The sequence below is a fragment of the Falco cherrug genome, chromosome 4 (assembly GCF_023634085.1).
Source record: "Falco cherrug isolate bFalChe1 chromosome 4, bFalChe1.pri, whole genome shotgun sequence".
Classification (NCBI taxonomy): Eukaryota; Metazoa; Chordata; class Aves; order Falconiformes; family Falconidae; genus Falco; species Falco cherrug.
This window is the reverse complement of record NC_073700.1, coordinates 89,984,672-90,007,626: the sequence shown is the minus strand read 5'-3', so window position 1 is coordinate 90,007,626 and position 22,955 is coordinate 89,984,672. Positions and strand designations below refer to the sequence as shown.

The 22,955-nt window shown below is 41.8% G+C and overlaps 3 protein-coding genes across 4 annotated transcripts; 1 reads left to right on the top strand and 2 right to left on the bottom strand.

The window, feature by feature from the left end:
- Positions 1-253: 253 nt before the first annotated feature.
- On the bottom strand, positions 254-4,341 carry C4H7orf25 (chromosome 4 C7orf25 homolog). Of its 2 annotated transcripts, none has more exons than XM_027815283.2 (2): positions 4,131-4,341; positions 254-1,836 (listed from the first exon to the last, which is right to left on the bottom strand). In XM_027815283.2, the coding sequence occupies exon 2, from the start codon at positions 1,818-1,820 to the stop codon at positions 552-554; it is 1,269 nt and encodes a 422-aa protein (XP_027671084.1). In that variant the 5' UTR covers positions 1,821-1,836; positions 4,131-4,341; the 3' UTR covers positions 254-551. The 2 variants fall into 2 exon arrangements, with proteins under 2 accessions (XP_027671084.1, XP_055564749.1); XM_055708774.1 differs by lacking the exon at positions 4,131-4,341 and adding an exon at positions 3,919-4,083.
- A 1,957-nt stretch (positions 4,342-6,298) lies between these two features.
- Positions 6,299-12,670, bottom strand: PSMA2 (proteasome 20S subunit alpha 2). The gene is made up of 8 exons (XM_055708775.1): positions 12,553-12,670; positions 10,192-10,268; positions 9,438-9,570; positions 8,895-9,017; positions 8,426-8,507; positions 7,266-7,339; positions 6,774-6,831; positions 6,299-6,691 (listed from the first exon to the last, which is right to left on the bottom strand). The coding sequence occupies exons 1-8, from the start codon at positions 12,591-12,593 to the stop codon at positions 6,575-6,577; spliced, it is 705 nt and encodes a 234-aa protein (XP_055564750.1). The 5' UTR covers positions 12,594-12,670; the 3' UTR covers positions 6,299-6,574.
- Positions 12,671-12,860: 190 nt separating this feature from the next.
- MRPL32 (mitochondrial ribosomal protein L32) lies at positions 12,861-18,148 on the top strand. Its single transcript, XM_027815306.2, is given in 4 exon segments — positions 12,861-13,096; positions 13,359-13,540; positions 14,128-14,286; positions 14,289-18,148. Coding segments are annotated over 4 exon segments (561 nt in total). The 5' UTR covers positions 12,861-12,972; the 3' UTR covers positions 14,385-18,148.
- The last annotated feature ends 4,807 nt before the right edge of the window (positions 18,149-22,955 follow it).

Sequence of the window (22,955 nt, the reverse complement as noted above, 5' to 3'; positions counted from 1 at the left end):
ACAGCGTAACATGGTGTACACAGAGGTTCCTTTCAGTAAAAGAAGGAAGGTTTAATTTGGTTTCTATTCACGGCTACTAGTCACGTCTTCACAAAACAGCATACCCAAAGAGGTACAGGTCTGTACACAAGGTAACAAACAATTCAGTTGAATAGGACTGGTGAAAGAAAGATTTAAGTTCCACTGAAGCCCTTCTAAGGTGCTGAAATTAATCTCTTGGAAAAGACAAAAATGACAAGGGCACAACAGCAACTGTGCTTTAAATGAACTTTTTTAATCAGGATGGATACAATTAATATACTGCAAGCCAGTTAACAATTTTCTCTGAAATCTTATTACCTTACTGAATAAATTAATGGCCAGCTGAACAAAAAAAAAAACCACCCAAGGATTAAGTAAAGCTATTGCAAATCCCTTGAGGAGCCCTCCCGCTGCTACAGTTACTGCTTTCACTGATACACACCCAAAAATGTATTGTTATGATTCTTTCATTTCTCCAATGCCTCCACTGCAGCATCTGCAATATTTCAATGACTAACTCATTTAATGACTTACAGTCCATTATCAGGTGGGCAGCTCTTTGGTAAAGGTGTGGCAACAGATTCTTTGCTTTCTGTCAATGCTCGTGGCTGATGGACAAAAACACTGAACCTGACACCTTGGTTAGCCGCTGCCCTCACAAAACCACTGTTTGCAGTCATGGTGATGGCTTTTAAAGTGTCTCCTGTCCCAAAAATGGTTAGAGAACGGCTGTTGATTTTTGAACTAGCCACTAGTCCTAAGGCACGGTCAGACGGCTGATCTGGCACCACATTAATTCTTTTAATAAGCAATGCAGCTCGCTCTTTCTCCCCAGGTCCTCCCAGTGTTTCTAAGATGGACTGAAAATCTCTGACAGCAGATTCACAGGCGAAGAGCTCTTTCCCCTCCATGAACTCCTCCAGCTGAGGCAGGACTCTCTCCTTCCTCTCCTGGGCTGCTTGCTCCGTTAACACTTTTTCTTTGAAGATGAAGTAGCAGCCACCATAGCTCAGAGCAGAGACATAGGTTATTAAGGTAGTGATGTCCAAGTTAACTCTACTGCACGTGTTTACTTTGATCTGGGTTGGAAAAGCAATGCTAGCCACTAGATTCTCCCGGTCTACTCTGGTCACCTGCAGGAGTTCAGGGCCTTCTTCATCTGATTCACTGGCACTAAGGTGCTTGTTTTCTGTAGATGGCTCTGCCAGTGAATTCACAGCAACAACGTCTCCTCGCACAGATATTCCCATCTCCTTGAGTCTCTCTGCCATAGGACTGGACACGCTGTTGTAGAATGCAAAGATTATGTGGGGATTGCTGTACTCCACTGGCTGCTGATGGCTTGCCTGCAGGAAGTCCTCTGCCTGCTCAATGATGCTTTTGTCACCATACTGGCCTCTCCCCAACCAGATGTTATGCAGAGCCTCAGCCTTCCGACCAATGGCCTTCACCCACGTGTGACCTCCATTTGCAACAACATCTACCACCAGTGTCTGTTTGTCTCCAAACCTGTCCTCATAAGTAAAGACATGCAGGACACTGACAACGTCCTCCAGGTTCTCTGCTGACTGAATAATGGCTTGGAGATGGGTAAGGTTTGTACTCTGCAGATGGGATTCTTTAATGGCCACCTTCCCTGCCTCCACCTTGTGTAAGAAGTTTAATTCGGCCTTCAGTTTGCCACATAGTTTTGCCCCACCTTCCACTTTCCTTTTCTGGGACTTGGAAAGGGCTTCTGCTCTCTTGATCAATTCTTTGGCAACAGCAATTCTTTCACAAAGCAGCGACTGCACAGACATGTTGGAAACATTATTCCTACCAAGTGACAGCAAAAGAGAAAACTGTTATTGCATGACCAAGAATAAAAACAGTCAAAAGAGGTCTTTGCAACAGTATACTCTGGAGCTTTGCAGTAGATTTAGTGCAATAGCTACCACTATTGTAAAGCACAAGCATCAGGAACCTCAGCACAAGTTCCACTGAAGAGTTCAATTCCTTTCCTTTGCCTCTGGGGGTCCAGCCTGCAGCCTCAGAAGACCTCTGTTCTCAGCAAGGGAGAACAGCAGCTTTCAAGTCTCCACACGCCCCTTGTAATTTTTTTGCTTTTTGCACACACACGTGAGCCCTTCACCGAGTTAGTCACTTAGTAAGACCGCAACTCTCACAGGTCATTTGGAAAAGCTGCCATTCAGAGCAAAATTAGAAATCCTGTTGATGCTTTAGGCAAATCTTGCCTCTCCCTCTCACCACAGTTACCATTAACATATAAAAACTAGCCACCATGCTTACAGGCACACATAAGAACTGTGAAGTCTGGCTCCCAGCAAGTATTTTAACACAGCATAGAGGAAGCCCACTGTATTTTACAATTACAGGCAGCACAGATCTGTCCTCTCCAGCTTCCAACCTACCCTGCACAACTCAGTGAACGAGCCCCTAACAACCTCCTGGCAAAGTTTCAACAACACACAGCATCATAACAGACTACAATTCATAATTCTAGAGCCAGGAGGATCTAGAAACCTCTGCGTTTTCTAGTTCTACTAAAAATTTCCTGTGTTGCATCCAGTTAAGACTATTCCTTTGCATCCATATTACTTTAGTATGCATTCCTAAGAAAAGCATGATAGGAATTACTTAACTGAATGTGGGCTGGTTTTGAAAAATATAGGATTCAATACCACACAGAAGACAATTACCACTTTTTATGACAGGCGGTAAACTGCCACTATGAGCAGTGAAATGAATCAATTTTGACTCCCAAGTACAGACACATGCTCCTGTAATCCTGTCCCAAGCTGAGTGTTGAAGCAAACTGGCATTAAAGGGAAAGACAAACACATCTTGGGCTGAAAAGGAGCAACAGCATGCGGCCTGTGTCCTACCACAGGCTCTGCCTGTGCAAACCCTCAGCCTGGAGCTTCAAGCAATTGAAAATACCCTTGCATTAAGCACAAGATCAAATACAGTCAGCATTAACTGCTATTGGCATGGTCAAGGCCCAGCATCCCCCAGATCTCCCCCTTCTTCTCAACTAAGCAGCCTAACGGCTTCCAACATGTCCCACCGGCTCTCTCCTGGGTCAGGGCAGCCACTGGCATCAGCCCTTCCCTCCAGAGTCCTCACCATCGCCACAGGTTTACTCTTATACGTAAAACGAGTAAAACCCCGCGGTTACTGCTTTGGCACCTCTCACCACAACACTTTCAATTTCTACACACATAAAAAGTCTTCAAGACAAAGCTTGCTTCCAGTTTTTCAATGGAAGTAAGGAAGAAACCCACAAGCCCAACTATTACTTCAGCACAACTGCGAGGGGGCCTCACTACCAAGCACAAAGCCTCAGAAGAGGAACTACTCCTTCAGATGAAGGGGGGGAGGGACGAAGGCCCTAACACAAACGCTCGCTGTTATACGGAGCCCGCCAGCCCGCTCGCCTCGGCCCAGGCCCAGGCCCAGGCCCAGCCCCGGCCCCTCATCCCCTGCGCTACCCCGCGGGCCCGCACCTCCCCTCGGCGGCGACCGCCGCCCCTCCCGCCCATACCCGCACGCTGCCCCGCCCCTTCCCACCGCTCCGCCATCACGTGAGAGCGGCACCGGGGAGGCCGCGGCGCCATCTTAGGTGAGGGCAGGGTGCCCTCGGCGCTTGCCCCAGGCCCGTCCCGGCGATGCGGGCGGACCCTCGGCGGCCGGCCCCGGCGCGTTGCCCTCAGCCCACACGCCTTCCCCGGCAGGGCGGCAGCGGGACTCGGCGGGCTGCCCCCCCTCCGCAGGCACCCCCGGGGCGCTACCAGCCGCCAAGACTCCCCCTCGCCAGACACCCCCGGGGCGCTACCAGCACCTCTCCGGGCGCTCCCGAGCCCCGCTCCCTCCCCGGTACCCGCAGCCCGTACTTACAGCCCGGCGGCGGCCACCTGCGCCCCGAATAGCGGCAGGAGCCCCAGGCCGGCGCGGTTCGGCCCGGCCCAGCACCTCCCGCGGGGCCGCCGGGCGGGGACAGCGCCGCACCCGCCTCGCCGCCGGCGCCGGCCCCAGCCCTCCCCGGCGCGGGGCCTCAACTAAACACGTGTATTTCATACCGACAAGCCTTTAAGGAGCAAGGACATTACCTGAGGCCGGAGACCTGCCAGCCTCGGGCTTTAACTTCCAGCTGGGCAGAAAAAACCACGGCGCGTTGGGTCCGCAAAGTTCAGGTAACATCGGGCCCTGACACCATCCGGCGCCAAAGGCGAGCCGGTGCCCGCCGTGCGTTACTGCATCCCCGCGGCCTCCGGCCTCCCCCCGCTGCAGCGCTGCTCCCGGCCAGGCTCCCCTTCCTCCGCCTAGCCGCAGCTGGCCACCGGTGCTACCGCCAGGAACTCTCTCTGCTTGTCCCGATGACTGCACACCACCTGCGAAGCGACAGTAGCCAAATCAAGTACAAACCTGCACTTCTTCCTTCTGTCGTATTGGAACCTACTGAAAGAATGAACCGCATGGCATAGTGATACTGCTCCCAGATCCCGATCCTACTAGTTAAATAAAGCCCAAGGAAATTCTGTTCTCTTAAGCGTCCCTGCCCTGAGTTCCTCCTAGCAGATCAAGATGCAAATCAAGAACATTACCTCCTTTAAGTGACCAGTGTCTCTTTTTCCAGCTGACTGCATTAGGAACAAGATAAACAAGGCAAAGTCCTACTTGATGGCCAGCTGAAGTAATCAAGCTTTTGTAATTTGTTGTTTCTCATAAATGAACTGTATTTGTCAGCTTTATTCCCCACCTGCCACACTTCATGCAGTGATTTTATAAAATACAAAGCTAGCATCGTATAGCTAAAAAAAAGAACTGCACTTTTTGAAAATGACCGCAACATCAGTTTGTTACTTCATTGCACTAGTATCTCTCACTGCTGAAGTGAGAAATACATTTCCAAATTAAAATTACTATTTACTTAAATCCCAAGGATTTTGAAGAGATGTAAGTTAGTTCCTTGCAGTTTAAAGGCTCCCTTTAAGTACTAGATACAATGTAGTTACTATTCTAAGCAATTGACATAACCATTTTCTGAAGTACATAACCTACATTTTCTCATATAGAAAACTCCTTTAAATATTTATATAGCATTAAAAAACAAATGGGTATAAATTTTCTAAATTGAAGATGTAGCAATATAAAATTCTCCAGTTTCAACTCCTAGCTGTTTCTCTAGAAGAATCAGAGCATGAACTGGTTTTCAGAGTAAAATACTCGAAAAGTGATCTGGAGTGTATCTTAATGCATTGTTTGGACATAGCTTTTATTTCTGACATTAAGAAAAAAACTTCATTTATGGCAAGTGTCAGAAATTCTTATCTAATGGTAACATAAAACATCAGACAACAGACACTGAAAAGAACAGATCAATTAGCTTATACACTGCTTACTACAGACTAACTACATAACTACAGCTGGCTACCATGTAACCTGTCAGGCTGCTCCCATACCTGCTTAACCTTAACTACAAGCAGAGTGATCCAGCTATTACTCCCAGTTCATTATTGACTGCTTTAAAAGAAAATAAAATCAGCAAACAGTAGAACTGTTAAAAGCCTGCTTTTAAAAAACAGATTTCTGCTGAAAATAGTACATATATTTATTCTGTTTCTTTTGCAGTAAGTTTTGTGTATCAATATAGCCTGAATTACTCTACACATGTAACAAATGTATTGATACAAACACCCACACATTAAGTGTTCTGTTCATTACTGCACCTTTAGGGTTACCTTGCAAGTTGGAAAATACTTCAGCACAATTCAAGGGATAAAGTAATTACATTATATATTCTCATCTTGCTTTGTAACTCCTGTTGAATTTTTATTGACTGTGATAAATTTAGTTTTCAGTTATTACTTCCATTATTTCTAACAATATTTCAGGGTTGGAAAAGTGCGATTTCTAGGGCCACAAAAATAATGCAGTAGAAAACAAGTTCTTGAGACACAAAGACAGAGCAGAGATGCTCCAGTAGATAGATGACAGGTCACACTGAAATGGTTCTGCCTCTTTGTGAAAGTACATGATCTGTAACACCAGATAACACCGGTTTTGGAAGTTACTTAACATTTAAACAATATTCCAAAGTGAAAAAATTATCCTGTCCACTCAACATTTAAATTCTTTAAAAGAAGGTCTAACATGAGTTTATCATGGCTGTATGTGGAAGATTCTGTTTCCTCAACAATAAAGATACTGAAGTCTCAGCTTTTTGCAGATAAACAAGCTGTGATTAGAGAGACACAGACACACCTTCCCCCAGAACTGTGGCCTTCAAATTTTATTCTTTAGCCTTTTTCAAGCTGTCATTATAATTTTACATTTTGTACAGCATTTTGTGTACAAAGATTCCATGTATCAAGGGAATTACCTGTAATAAGATTCCATGTATTAGGACTGTTGCATTTGCATCCATGATATTTAAAAAAATCTCTCAGACAAACCATGTACAAATACATATGCAAAAACTGCAAACAAAAACATTTAAGTAGCCAAAATTAAAAAGACCTTTGTGTGAATCACACAGTCTTGCTGGTTTCTACTAGGCTATTGCAGCCAAGTAGTCCTTAACCTCAGTTGGAGTTAGCCTCCTAAAACCAGCTTCATTACAGATGCCGACTTCAATGTTGTCTTCTGTCATTTGCCCTTCAAAGCTCTCCTATTAAAGAAAAAACTGTTCAGTGAATCATATCAGTGATGTCATAAGAGTAATGAACTTACTTCTCAAGTATTTTGCTAACCTTTAGTGTTAAGATAGCTGTATGAATGGCATCTTCAAGCTCCAGATCTTCATTGTATCTGTAATTAGAAGTTCATGGGACAACTATGTTTCCAAATCCTAATAAACCTGGAGTTTCTAAAAACCCAAACACTACTAAAATCTTCTATTTCTTATACAAATATTATTTGTAAGCACTGTGAAATTAATAGTCAACGTTATTTGAATAACATATTTGAAATCTGAAAAGTGTCACTACTGTACAGAACAATATTTTTGCAAGTATGTTTAATATAGTGTTTATTGCACTGAAATAATTCTCTATAAACACAGAAGTTTGAGTTTAAATACAACAGATTTCCTGTGCATGTATAAATAAGAAACTGGAAGCATCTTATCTTAAGTATTTTAAGATTATCAGAACAAAGTTTTAAAAGTGTGCATTTTTTTGCAGTTTTAACATGGAACCTGAACAAAACAGAGTATCCTTCCCGACAAGTATCAAATATATTACCTTTTCTCAAGGAATGTTTTCCCATTGACGTAGTTTTTGCCCATCGCTGTTGCTTTCCACGCAAAGTAAGCTCCCTGTAAAAGCAATAATCCATTGAATTGTTCTGCGTGACTTGGTCAGACATGTATTCAGTTACTTGGTAAAAAGTATGGAAGCAATTATGAACACACAATGTTCAGAGAATATAGGAGACTGTTTTGGATCACATTCAGACTAATTTGATATGGAAACATATGTTGTGAAAATTCACAAAACATTTGTACAGGGTTCCACCTGTTTTCATCCTCTCACTACTTTGAAAAATTAATTTAGTAAGTTATTAGCATAGTTTTGATTTGGGATTACTTAAACAGAAATAGTACGTTTGCCCTTGAGAATGAACACAGTCAGATCTTTCCTCAGGTTCACCCCTTATATTTTTTTTAAGATTAAGTACTGTAAACAACTTGCTCCAAATCAGCCATCTGATTTATCTTAGGTACTACTAGGCTATTTAGCCACCAATTCTTTCCTCTGGCATGAAGGCCATCAGCAGCTCTATGCCTCAATCAAGCTGCCTTACACAGGGCACCTGCATTTTGCTTTTTACATTTCAGCACCAGGTAATAATTCAAATTTCTGAAGCTTATCAATGATCACTACAATAACCACATTTTCTGTCAGATGTAAAGTATTACAACTCACACATGCATCAAAGGATAGTTTTTCAGATATGCAGTGCAAGTCACTTAGTATTTAATTACAGTGGTTAATTTAAAGCATATGCATTAGATTTCACAATGCAACAGAATTTGGCATAGCTTCCACCCAGTTTAGGGAATGACTATTTGAGCAGCATAAGCAGTCAATTTTTTTTCCTGGTACCTGCTGCACCTGCAGTGCCACTCTTACTGGCACTACCAACTAAGTGGGAAGGCATGAAAAAGGGTGGTGATACCCTGCAAAAACAGATGCCATCCCTCAAACAGGACAGGAACATGTAGGCACCTACAGATCCAGGCTTGCTCCAAGCACCTACTGAAATGGCTCATTCTGACTTCTGATGTTAAGGGATCTTTTGTTCTAGCCCTGCATTCTTACACAGAAAGTATTTCAGGAGCACATATAACGATTTAGATGTTTTATAAAAGCAGCAGAATTTACAAACGTAAGATACTTACGGATGGATCTGACTGAAATAAATAGGGCCGCCCTTCATTCCAGCCACATATTAGCAGTGATACACCAAACGGACGAACACCACTACAAGCAAAAAAAAAAAAACCTCAAACTGAAAAAACACAGCTGTTGTGTGAAATTCATTCAGTGAAACCCAAAGGTGACTGAATTATTTTGGATGCATTAACCTTCCCTCCAGCCCAGAGCTGTGATCAGGAATGACTGACTAGGCAACCAACAGTACAAATCCAAAAGCACGCTGCCTGGTCTGATGTGTGTTTGCAAGATATGAAGACCCTATCTCACCTGCTGCCAGCAGTCCTCTCACCGGCCTGCTTTTTGTGGACACTCTTTCCATTGAAAAACTAACTGCCTCTTTGACACAAAAAAATGGAATCGCTAGGTAGTTGTTATGCATTACATTTCAATGTTATCTTTCTAAGAAACTTCAAAATTCAGAAAACTACATACCCAGATTGTGTGTACTCCTGCATCACAGAAGCAATTCTCTGTACTAGCTGAGCTGTTGGAATGGGCTCATGATAAACCAAATAATATTGCTGGGCCAGCTTCCGAGCTCTGTGCACAAGTACTCTAAAAACAAAGACAAAATTAGCATGTCAAAGAAATTCCAACTAGTTGTTACAACTCAAACTGAAAACTCGTAATAAATACTGTCCTAAGGAGTTGATATATCTGGTATAACAACAACGTAAGAAAACACAGACTGTGCTGGGTTATCTTTATCAACCGTGTAATCTCTGAAATACTTAAAACTGAAACTACAGTTGAATTACACTGCTGTTCATTCCCTACTCACTTTAGATATAAGGTTATTTGACAAGGTATTGAATTATAAGGAAAAACTTAAAGTGGAATTTATATACATTGAAGTACAATATAATATTATGCCATATGTTTAGAACGAAACAGCTAATTGCCATCTGTTTCTGTTTCTTACATTTCTTGCATGAAAATGTATCTAAATGGTGACCAAACAAAATTTTGTAATACCTATAATCTGGACCCATACCGCTGTACACTAAACCTATATGTTTGGTAATTGGTTCTACTTTGTGGACACTCCTTTCATCATAAAGGATAGACTTCTGCTTCTTCTCAGTTGCCAATACCACTCCATTTGCAGCTGGAAAGGAACAAGATTTTTGAAATTCTTTTTAGTATTAAACTAAAATTATGGAAAGCACTCAAAACACAGAATAAATTTATCTGACTGTAAAGAATTTTTCTTCTCCCTTTTTAAAAAACCCTTCAAGTTTACAACCACATTAAACAGAGATACTTTGATGAATCCATTCAACACTTCGTTTGTAATTTTAAATAATCATACAGCTCCCAAAACCCCATTCTAAAGATTCTAAAGCACATATTCATAACTGAGCAGCTGAATTAACTTTGTGTAATTTTTATATATATGGACACACAGTTGGACTTAGTTAAGAGACAGGAACATTAAAGAAAAAAAAAAAAGATGTCTACTTCTAACAGTTGACTGTCTCCAAAATCACCCACACAATTCTCTTCTCCTAGCATGAAGCTCTATGCTTCCTTCCCTCTTATTGAGTTGCAGAAGAAAAAAAATAAAATTAAACCCACTATAACAAATGAAAACCCACTGAAAGAAAAAAATATGCAATAGAAGGCAAAATGAACAAAGACCCAGTGCATCATCGAAACTATTTTAGTTCTCTCCAACGATACTCAGAATCCTGAATCCTTTGCTAAAGAAGTTATTTTCTGAACATACCTTTAATCCCAACCGATGGAGCTCCTGCAGCCACTGCAGCTAAAGCATATTCAATCTGAACAAGCTTTCCAGAGGGACTAGAAAGGAAAATGCAAAAGTAAACAATTCTGACATGCTCAAATCTTTCCCATGACTTTTCTGATGCTAACTTGTTTCTCTAAGCTGCTTTACACCTAGTATCAGCGTATTCTAATCAGATTTAAAACAAACCACCAACTAAAACCCTGCAAGTCTGAAGATTCATAACAGTTTCTAAAGGAACTAGACCGGTTCAGCACAGAACTCACTGCCACACAGTACTACTGGGATACTCATACAGCACCTGCCTACAATCCTGATGAAAGCTAATGTGTCTCAGATCAGGAGCAGTGACTGGGATGCAGGTTGAAGGGCATGTCTGTTCTCCAGCACTACACCACTTTAAACAAGTTTTCCACTCAGTAGGGAAAATCTTCAAAGTGTCTCGTGACTTTCTACTGAAATGGCATTACATTTGGTATGGTATATACCATACATACACATGGTATGATTTGCAGAAGTTTTCAAGACAGTGATGCCCACTGCTGAAAGATACAAGGAAAACAGCTACTCTTTTTGCCTGATAAGCACAGACCAGGTCAATGGCACAAGATAGAAACAGCTCCCGTTCCATCCGCGGGCATTTTGTTTTAATGATCTGTGTTGTTCTAGTAATGGGTGCAGAGTCATCAGAACAGAGCAGCCAGTATCAGCCTAACAAACTGACTCATTCAGAATGAGGGGGATCAAGGGGTCCATTCTTGATCCCCAGGGAAAAGGACAGCACAGAGCAGTATTCACTGGACAAGTGATTTTGCAAGTGGGATCTATTCTCCGGGCTGTATTTGAGACACTGCTGTTAATAGGTGCAGAAGTAAAATAGAAAGTTACATAATTCAGTGCTTAGAAGAGTTAGAAAAAAGCAAGCAAGCAATAATCAATTAGTATAGTTACTTATACACTGAATATTTATATTACTGAATAAACAGTGTATAAAGGTGACAAAGTATTAATTCTATCTTCTCTGCTACAAAACACTAACAAACCATAGCCATAGTTTTCTATGCCAGTAATTAAAATATACAAAACATCAGCAAAATATTTTAAAAGTAAGTACAAGCTAAAATAAATAATTATTAGTACAAGGAACAGGTGAATGAGGGAAAGCATAAAGAAGTGTATTCTCTTCCATGTGAGTATAAAATCAAATGGTTTCATGTTTCAGAGCACGTACTGTTTCCATACAGTACAAAATGTTTGTAACTCCCTTAGGAAACCATTTCCAAGAACAAATGAATTCAACCCATGTAAGTAAAGCAGTGTGTTCAGCTGCATCCATCCACTAAGAAGATTCTTTTCCTCATTTTAGATTGTGCACTGCTTCAATTGCTTAACATCAACAAGCCTTTTGTAATCTACTTCGCAATTACAGAGCGTTACTCTCCTCTGAGATTAAGGGGACGCTTTACCTAAAACAGCACAAAGATTCTTGCATTCAGTTTTTCTATGTATAGCTATAATGTAATTCTGGATAGCTTAATAGTTAGTCAAAAAAAGAATGGAAAGTATTTTTCTCTGAATTAATCTTAAGCATATGTATTAGAGCAACACTTCAATAGGTACCACTCCAGTAGCATATTCATTCTGTGCGTGCAATCATCCCACATGCAGGCTGTGCACAAGATAAAGTGCAAGGTGAGCACTGCCTGCAAAGGGCAGCAGGAAGGGAAATAAATTAGTTAAAACTCATCTGTAGGCTTCTTTCATTCCCATGTCTGCAAGGTGTATTCTGAAGCAAGCTCTCAAAATACCATAGCTCAGCTACCACCACGCACTTCCAATTAGCTCAGAATTATGACCCAGCCTAAAGCATGGGAGGGGAGGGAACCCTAAGTTCCCTAAACTGTTTCACCAAGCACCAGGCGCCACCAGTGAGGGGACCGACCTGAGGCTGCCCCACAGTGACTGTGACTTACAGCAACGAGCAGCAGCCGCACTTGGGCCCGAAGTCAGCGGTGGAGATGAGGCGGGCCCGGCACTCTCACCTCAACTCCAGCCCCTGCCCCCACTTGCGCCCGCGACCGTTCAGCTCACGAAGCCCCCTGGAAGGTGCATGCCCCCCTCAGGCGAAGCCGCCCGCTCCCCACCGCTTTCCCCACGCCCAAGCCCCGCGGCCCCCCACGCTCGCAGGCCCGGCTCCACGATGACTCTGCAAAGTCCCCGCTCCGTCCCGCCCCACCGCCGGAAAGCGCTCCACACGGAGGCTGTGCGCCGCCCTCCCCCGCCAGCCTGCCCGCCCGCCGAGAGCCCGGGCCTACAGCTTTCTCCCGCCGCCCCGCGTACCTGAACGTAGTGAGGGAGAAGCTGTAGCCGCGCTCCGCCATTTTAGAAGGCTCTGCTCCCCGCTCCCGCCCCCGTTGCGGAGGCGCAGCCGCTCCCCCCGCTTCCGGCACGAGGACACAGCTCGTCCGCTGATTGGCGAGAAGGTGGCGAACGGCGGAGCATGCCTGGAACGGCGCCGGGCCAGCAAGGGGCGCGATTGGCCAAGAGGCATGCAGTGAGGCATGCTGGGAGTTGAAGTCCTCGGTGTGCCCCTGCGCTGCCGTGCCCTCCTGGCAGCGAGGGGCATGCTGGGACTTGAAGTCCCGGTCCGCGTCCCTGCAGCGCTGCGAGGAGCGCCGGGCTCGCGGTTTCCCAGAAGGCTCAGCGACAGGTGCGCATGCTCAGTGCTCCTCTGAGGCTTTGGCGGTGCTCTGAGGGGCTATGGTGGTTCAGGTGATGTTTTTTTCTCCCCTGCCGCGGCTTCGTGGTCTCCTTCAGCGCTGCTGGGGACAGCTGGAACATGGCCTCTTGCCGAGTTTCTGCAGGAGCCAGAGCCCGCCCTGGGGTAGGTATCGGCCTGTTCTCTCGTCTGAAGGAGGGCGGTGTCGGGGCCACGGGACTCATCTTTACCGTTTAACGGCTGAGGCAGGGGGGCTGGAGCAGGAAAGCACACGCCCTGGGGATAGTGAGGGGATAGGGTGGGAAGCGTCGCTGGCTGCTCTTACCTCCTCACTTTGGGAGTGTCAGTTGCATCTGTGTCTTATTTCCGCGGTTGCAGGCGAAAATGGGGCTTGCCTGTAATGAATTAGCTTTTCTTTTTCCTTCAGGACCAGCACTAGCTCTCCAAGCTCCAGCTTTTCTTCCACAACCGGTAAATGACACCAGTGAAAGTAATGAGGCGCCAAGCCTGTTGGATAGCATCTTGTGGATGGCGGCGCCAAAGTCGCGGCACACCATTGAAGTGAATCGCTGCAGGTGAAGAAACACCCCTAAGCTTATAAAAGTAAAGGTAATCACCAAATTTCTGCAGGCTTGCCACCTTACTCACTGCAAGTAATTTTCTTAATGGCAAGTAAGCATGCTGGAGTAAGATTTATGCTAATCATTGTTCATCTTACAGTGATCAATACTGAACAGAAAAAGCTTTCTGGAATTTGTTTATAAATAAACTTAAGAGACATTGTAATCGTCAGAATACTTTGTAACAGGTACGTTCATCATGCGTGACAGTGGTCTGTGGTTAAATAAACAGTGACAGTTCAGGTGTAAGCCAACAACATGTGAATTTTAGCTAAACAGCTAGTATAAATGGAAAAGTTCTGTACTTTCTGTGCATCTGAGTTGTTAGGTCTTTATTCTTCCAGATTAGGCATAATGATTTAGGTATTGACTTCATAGGCTATTTTTAGTAGTAAGCATTTGGCATAGCAATACATTACAGAAAATATATTTTACAAGGAAGAATACATTTTGAAAAGACAATTGAATTTTTCTCGTATTTCATTTAACATTTTTAGTAGTTTGTGATTGTTCCCTGTGTCTTTCATTTCCATTGTTCAAATTACATAATTTCCTCTTTCCACTGTCTTTTTTTAGAGGAACATAGATGTTTGTCCTGAGTGTGGAAACTTGAAACAGAAACATGTCCTGTGTGGCTACTGTTATGCAAAGGTCAAAGAAGAAACTCAACAGATACGGCTGGAAATGTGTAAAAAGGAATGAGGACCATTTAGTGCTCCAACTGTAGAGACAACAGAGTCCTTTATGATGGAGAAAAGCCCACAGAAAAAGATGAAGGCAAGCGGATCGTTGAAAGAGCCAGGAAGCATCTGTCTTGGTTTGTTCAAAATTAATGCTATAGACCTAATGCTAACAAAACCAGTTGCCACAGCAGGAAAGATCATGATTTTAAAGAATGTTTTCCTCATTCAGTGTTGATACAGAAACCCTATGAACTTTTGGAAAGCCTGCTTGAAATCATGTCATGCCATAGAAATTTGCCGTCAGGTGTTGTTTCTATAGCATGCAGTGGGAATTACGTCTCAGTGATACATCATAGCCGCCAACAGTTGAAGAGAAATCAGGTTCTGCATTGGGTTTGGACTTCTGCATACAGTACACTGAGTAATTTGTATGCTAATGGTTCTATGCTGGTTTTAGGTGTGAATAACACTTCTGTAACAAAGGGAAAACAAAGGAAAAAGGGGAAAAAGGTATGTTAAGTTTAAGGAAGCCTGCTTTCTGATTTTGGCTGCTGCTTTTTGGGAGAGGGGGAATAAAGTTCAAACCCAATATGGATTAGATACAAAAGATATTTACAAGGAAAGATACAGTTGTCTGGTTATTTCCGTGGCTCTTACAGAATCTGCCTGGATTTCTCCCTTCAAAGTGCCCTTGGTTTCTTGGGCAAAGTAGCAAATCAAAATTTTGGATGGAAAATCTGTAGATTTGAGAAGAGTCAAAGCTGATCCTTCGCAGCCATTGCCATTAAGTAGTCTGGGTGGTCTGTGTGTGCTTGGAAAACTGCAAAGAACAGTGAGCAGTTCCTGCGTGTCTTCAGTCTTCTGCAGAAAGAGGGCAGCTGTGCCCTCTAATGTCCATTGGTACTTCAGTGGTATGGTTACAGCATCTAGCTGGGGATTTTCACTGTTGCATTTAAGACTGTTTTGAATTTTAGGTTGGGACTTACATACATAAACAGTACTGTTGGATATTATGGCTCAGCTATTTCCTGCCAAAAAATGCAAGCGTGCCCCTAACCCTGGCTATGTTGCCTCTGTGTCTCTTAGGCACTTGAGTGTATCTGCTCCTTGTGCTGGCCTTGTTTGGGGAGCTATGCTTACAGAGAACTGATCCCTGGCTTTCTACAGCTTGGTGTTTAGTGGGTACCTCCCTGTAGCTTGGCTTGTGTGAGGGTCCAAAAAGTGGCACTGTGAATGGGAACATGAAAGTGAAGGACACAGGAACACACTTTCTGGAATAGCCTTTGTTTGTATGTGGGTGAGCCAATTATGCCTGCTCAAGGATGGGGCTTGTGTGTGCTTTAATGATGCACTTCTGTGTTGCTTGCTCTGGATTCCATGTTCTGAAACATAACTGGTGGGAATAGATGTTAGTGGAGATGTTACATTTCTTCTGTAGTCTAAAGGAACAATGAAAGCTGCTAAGTGTAAATTGATGCCATTTAATTGATAGTGTCCAAGCAAACAATATAAGCTCTTTTGATTTGTCCAAACCAGGATTTATTCCAGTTGTATCTGTTTTACACTTGTTCAGAACTGAAGCCAAAAAAAGGTGGCAAGCAGGATGCGGAGTGGAAAGCTTACTTTTGACAGCTGCATGGCATGAGAGTGACATGTTGGAGGTGAGGTTAGCCAAGCAATAAGGCAGATATTTTTTCCAGAGGGAAAGGTGTGTCTGTATTTCAGGGAGAGGTGGGGTTTTTTTGTTTCATTGTCCATATATCATAGGACCAGTTACACCTTACTGTCTTAGTTGTTTGTTGGGGTTTTTTTTTGACAAAGGTTCTGTAGAGAAATAATCTAAATTAGTCTGGGATGTTGAGAGTCATAAATTAATTTCTCAGTAAAACAGAAGTATTATTTAAAGAAAAGAAGAAAATTATTTTTCTCTATGAGAGAGGACATGTGCTTTCTGCTAATGGAGTAATAATTATAATTGGTAGTATATTGCATTAGTTTACCGAGTTACAGGATCAGTGAAGCAATGAAGATGCTTTACAAATAGAGTTCTTATGAAACATGAGTGAAGTTAGGTTGTGTCAACACTAGAAATTTTAAGATACTTGCCAGGTCACAGTTAAGTAATGATTCATTTGACAGCCATAGTGCTTATGTTAGTACTGCAGTTGTGCAATCTGGACAAAAGGAGATGCTTGGTAATGTTTCATAATGGTTTCTGAGTAATTGGGGCTGGGGGGAAGTAAAATATCTGGTATTTGTGATCACTAAAAGAAAAATTAGAACTGACAAATATTGAAGATTTGTATGTGCAGTTCTAGTACCAGTTAATTTTTTGAGAAAGGAATTATCTTCAATGAGAGTCAGAACAGTTTAGTGGGAATGACGTTCCTTTCAAAAGAAAAGGAAAGCTGACTTTCATAGCTTCGTTTTATTAACAAATAATAGTTAAGTCCAGAATTCCTCTACAATATGTGGCATGCTCTGTTACTTGAAATAAACAATGTTTATGTGTAATTTTGAAAGAAGTACAGATTGCAACAGTGATAATATATAAACATACACTTTTGAAACAATGTAAAGTAAAGGTAACAAAAAGCACGCTAGTTGTTACAAGTGCTATACTCCAAAATCCATTTTAAAACAAAAAGTATGTTTGTTTAAAAACAAAAAGTATCCCAAGGCATACCTTGGGAACTTCACTTTGATACATTGGGAAGCTGCTAGTAGTTGAAAAAGCCATTCTGTTTTGTCTGAAAATTTCATATGATTAAATACACGTTATATTTGATTATGCTTTTCTTCTATAATGATCTTATGTAAAAATTAATTTATTTTATATTTTAGAAAGATCCAGGAAGATTATGTAACATCATAAAACACAAGAATGCCAGTTGCTAAACGATTTTGTATTCTACTAATATCTGCGGTGATAGAGGTGATCTCTGGTGGTGATCAATTATGATATCCATAGAGGCTGATAAACTAAGTTTCTCTTTAATCTCCCATTTAGCAAGGAAATTTTAATAAAGGGTTTCTGCACAGCCCTCATGTATTCTTATTGAACACGCTATGCCAGCAAGAGCTGTTAGTTCATATAAAATATACTTCTTTAAAGCACTAGATGGCAGAGGAGTATAGCTTTCTGGTGGGTGCAAAGCAAAAGGCAAAGATCACTAGTGAGATGGGAAACAGTGTCAGATTCAAGGAATTTGCACCTGTGTAAGCAAAAATCTGCAGAAAGACCGAATTTGCAAAGTACAAAGAAAAATATTACACTTGTTATGGACATAAACTAATCTATTGTAATTCATTGTCCCAGCTAAATTTAATCAGATCTATATTAAGAACTTATGTGCTGGCTTTTCTGTATATTTATGCACTTCTGCTCTTTGCTGGGTCAATTACTTGAAACTGCACTTGTACCTATCATTTTTCCCTAATAAGATAGTGGAGCTCTTTTTACATCTGTTTTACAGATGGCTTTCTATGCTGCTTGGTATGCCTGGTATATTCAGGTAGTTGACATTTTATTTATGCAGCTAGAAAGTCCTGCAAATAATAGGTCTGGCGGCATTCCAATGAATTTCAATGTGTAACTGCCTTGGATTTGTAGTCATAAGGATCAATTTGCAAACAGCAGGCACAAAGTGGAAAGGAAAGAAGACCAATGTGGTGTCTAAATGAATATTAGTTGCTCGGAAGGGAATAGAAGATTGTGTGCCCCATAAAAGTTTTTAAATGTTTTGCAAGTGCACCAGTGATAAAAGTGTATCTAAAGATACATCTTTAGAACTTACTTCTTAATTAGTATTTAAATAAGATATTAGCAAAAATCCTTCTTTTACTTGACATGATTGCATTATGTAATTTATACAGCGAATGAGGATCAGTAAATAAAAGTTGTTTCCAAATAATTGGCCTAACTCTTTACCTGCCAAGGACTTTAAGAATGGGGCCAAATGGGAGGAAAATTAATGAAAGGAATGAGAATAAAGTATGCTATGCAGCAGTGATGGATCTAGTTTTGTTTACTCTGGAAATTCTGTTGAAGTTGGTGGAGTATAATTCAAGGCAGAATTTGGTCCAATGTACTGAAACCCTGGACATATGGATGTGTGCAAGTATATATCTCTTTAATGCAGAGCATGTACCTGTGAAACTGCTGCTGGTTACCAGCTGGGTTGGGTTTACAGCTGAAAAGTAAGATTGCATTTAATTGATATAGTAAGTTGAGTCTAATCAGTTGATACTTTAATTCCTTTCAAATATCCTATATATCAGTTTCCCCTGGTTGAGGACAATATACATATTTAGAAGAAAGGGTATAGGATTCATTTAATATTGAATGTGCTGGAGAAACATACGAAAAGCAAAACTGAAATTGCTCTGGAGCAGAAGACCCAAACCAAAAGCTTTTGTGGCATTATCAACATCCAGTATTTGTCACGAATTTATCTAAAGCCTCACTCCTGGATCACATGATTTTTTTGAATTATTTTTTTTTTTAATAAAGCAGCTTTCCTCATTCTAAGATGGTGGGTCAAAGACAAGGAAGCAAAGACTTGGAAAATCACTAGGCAGAAAACCGTTCCTATATTATTACTATTTTAAGTGTGATACCTTTTAAGCCAATGCTATGATTCTGAAAACTTGGGGTATAGTTAGTGTGTCCTGATCATCCAAATACACAAGCATCTGACCCTTTCCCTTGATTTCTTGAAAGGGCACAGACTTTTCTCTGCACGATAGAAGGTGGTTCGGATGGAGTTGTTCTCACTACACGAGCATATGGAAGCGTTCTGTCTAACAGGACCTGGGTATAAGCATGATTAATCCTTTATGTGTCCTAAACTTGAGACCAGCTCATGAGGCTCCAGAGGAACAGGCACATTAAATGTAGTGTGTTATATGTGTGGGAAGCACAATTAGTCCCTACTTATACAGCTGACAGATTTACATCCATTCCCAAAGTATCCTAATGCTGTTTCTCTTCCCAGCTCCATCACACAGGCTCATCGTCTTGTCTAGCGATATGGCTTACTGCCCTATTTTCTGTTACGGCGTAGCTCTAGAGCACGTTATGTGAAATACTTCCAATAGAACTGAGGATTTTGTACAGGCTGTTGGAAAGATGTATGTTTTATTTTATAATCTGGGATTAATATTAAATACAAAGAATAGTGGTTTTAAAGAAGCTATACCGAATAGCTTAAGGCTCACAATGGACAGACCATTTTGTTTGTTCCAAATATTTCACAATTCACAAAGTTACTACTCGTTCATCTTTTGACTGTTCCTAATCAGTCCTAATCAGACCAAGCAAAGCATCTAAGGTGTTTTGAAGAATAACATCAGGATTTGGTCCAATTAAAGGTACGTAACTGTCACTCTTACACAGGATAAACGATACCTTGATCTTCAAGAAACCATTGACTTCAGTAGCATTTCTTTAAAGGAAATTGTCATTCCAAGTGACTGAGAGGCAGGCTGTAACGCATCGAACTGTTGTATTACAAAGTCACTTAATGAGATCGTGAAAGCATTTTTTAATTGAAATAAAGAAAAAAAATAATTAAACCTGTTAGTTGCCAACACCCATCGTGATACATACTTGAGCCCATGAGTCCAGTTCTGCCACAGTCATTTGGATATGGTCATTTATGAACAAAACATGTAATCTTTTAGGGGTTTGGGAGAATACTGAGATGCTTGAATTTCTCTTGCCCTAAATGAATCCTCTTCATATATTTTTGTCCAGCACAGAGCAGTATACCACAAAGTTACTAAGAGAAAGAAATGGAGGAAGGGTTGGAGGCCAAGGAGGTACAGTTATTGGCAAGGGCATAGAAGTAAGAGGCATCCTGTTGCTGTGTATGTAATACAAAGAGTGCAATAGGAGTTTCTGCAAGAAACATACCTACATTGTGCAACTGAGTAAGTAACTGCAAAGTATTCATGTGTGTGGCACTGCAGAGATGGATGGCATAGCAAACGCCGCCCTATCATGGATCACTTTCATGTTAGCAATTTATATTGGAAGCTAAATGGCACGGTTCCTTCTTGACAGGTGGCAAACAGGTGCAGAAAGAGCAAATGAATTCTTCAAAATTGTGCCCTCAGTCAGTGGCAGAGGAAGGGACTGGAGCTATTTGCAGATTATCAGACTTTTGAAATCTCTGCTGTGTCACAGGTTAGGGAGTAATAACAACTATTACTTGCAGTGGCCATTAATCTAGCTAGGTTTTTGTTTTGATCAAGTAAACTGCTGCAAAGATGCTATATATCTGAACATTTGTTGGGGCATGGGCCCATGACAGCCTTTATCCAGAGCTCTTCAGATAAGCTGGAAATCTGGTTTATTACTAGATGATGCCTTCTTTTATCCTCCTTTCACTTGAGAACTGGAGGAAAACTGTGATTTTTGCAGGAAGCTTCCAAGGACCAGACTCAATCACTTCTCATCTGCAGAAGAGTGTCTTACCCTAAAAGAAAAGCCATTCTGTACAGTGAGCTTATTTATAAGAGTATGTCTCAGCTGGACAACAATGACAGAATCTGTCCCTAGGAATTTTTTGATGTATGAATCTGAAATAAGTGTAGTCCTAGAAGTAAACAATTTCTCCTCCACAGATTAGATTCCTTTGGTGCAGGAACAAGGTGCCTTCTTTATGTGCTATATACAAGACTGTCAAATAGGAAAAAAAAAAAGTCCAACCTAAACAATGTAATCAATTAAATTCAGGAAAACCCAAGAACACAAGATCAAGAAATCTTTCACTAGCAAAACCAGCAGTACCAATTGGTTTAGATCACTTCTCAAACATTTTTCCTCTGAGACACTGCATGCTGAAAAATACAAAGGAAGAGAATTTGCTATAATTTTTTCCCTTTTCTTTCCAATCAAAAAGATGTACTTTGCTTTTAAGCCACCGGAGTGTATCTTCCTCATCCTGCTGATTTGGCATATGCCCTGGATCTGTTGCTTGGGTTATATGACTATCAGATTCAACAGGCAACTGATTGAGAATAGGTAATCCTGATCAAAAGTAATTGAATTCTTTTCAATTTACTGATGTTATATGACCCTGATTGAAATTACTGTACCTTCCCAAAAGCCCAGACATTGGCTTTGTTAATATGATTTTCAAGAATGCTATCTGTATCAGGAACATAGCACTTGAAGGAGAAAAAAAACCAAAAAACAAAACTTTGTATCTTCCTTTGACAGGTCTTATAGCCACATTCAGGTCTGAGAATCTGATGCTTCAAGCAAGATTCCTTTCTTTCCAGAGATAAAGCTGAAATGAGAAATTGATGACCAGTGATAAATATGTTTCACTGAGTTTTCCCAGCCTGTAGAGGGAAAAAATAAAAACGTGGAAGTTCCTTGCTAATTTCAAAGCTGTAGAGAGCATTGTGAGGCAGGCTACTTTTTGTGCATACTATTTTCATGTCCCAACAGAATTCCTCTTACTTGTCTGCAGTTGGTGTTAATCATGACCACATGTATTATCTCATTAACAGAGCACGTAGCAGAAAAAGCCATAAGAAAAATGTGACTTACAAGGTCCCTACTTCAACTGTAAAATCCATAGTTACTTTGGTCAAGTAATAGACATCAGCATTTCACCACTGAGCATCTTCCCTTAAGTGGTTACCATAAGCCATGGTCCTTAGTGTGTATGTTACCAATAGTTGCAGAAAATTGTACCTGTCTCTGCCTCTCTTTTCTGTCTACAAAATGAGGATAACACCAATTCCATGACATTCCCATGGAGCTCTGCCAGGAATCTTTTCCTAAGCCATCTAGGTTCTGAAGATCACCAGAATGCAGACATGGGTGCACTCAACAGAAAAGCCAGGTGCACACAGAATTCTGCTTTACTGGCAGACTGGGTATTGCTTGCAAAGCCACTGAGCTCTGGCTTCTGAAAGGGGTCCCCTGTATAGAGCGAGCCATGCTTATAGCCCACTTCTCAAGCTCTTCACACTCATGCCATGAGATGAAGTGTGCCTACTAGAGAAAAACATCTCTTCTCACTCTGTAGGCTACACAACACAGCAACAGGACACAAGGAAATGGCCTCAAGCTGTGCCAGGAGAGGTTTAGGTTGGATATTAGGAAGAATTTCATTACCAAAAGGATTGTCAAACATTGGAGCAGGCTGCTCAGAGAAGTGGTTGAGTCACCATCCTTGAGGTATTAAGACATGTAGTGGTCTTAAGGTGTGTTGCTTAGAGACATGGTTTAGTGATGGACTTTGGCAGTGCTAGGTGGACTTGGACTTGATGATCTTAAAGATCTTTTTCAGCCTATGATTCTGTGATTCTATGATCGCCGGCCTGCCCAGAAGCACTAACAGCAACTCTGCGCTGACGGTCTCAGAGGAGCAGTTGTGGAAAATAATCAGTCCCGCTGATTGCTGGGGAACGACAAGCAAGTACAAAGCGTCATGGAGAGGCACAAACCACATCTCGGTTAGGTTGTATGCAGCCAGCTGCAGCAAGCTTTGTGCCTGTGGGGTGTCCGTGTGTTTCCCTGACTGTGCCACGCACTGTGGCCCCTCAGTGGTAAGGGACAGATTCTGCCACACCTGATGGTCAAAGGAAGCATGAACTATCTGCCCTTTTCAGGTCCTGAGGAGGCAGGGGGGAGTGGAGGCAGTCCCCAGCCGAGGGCAGTTGAACTTTGCAGCACCTCTTTTCCATTCATCAACAGCC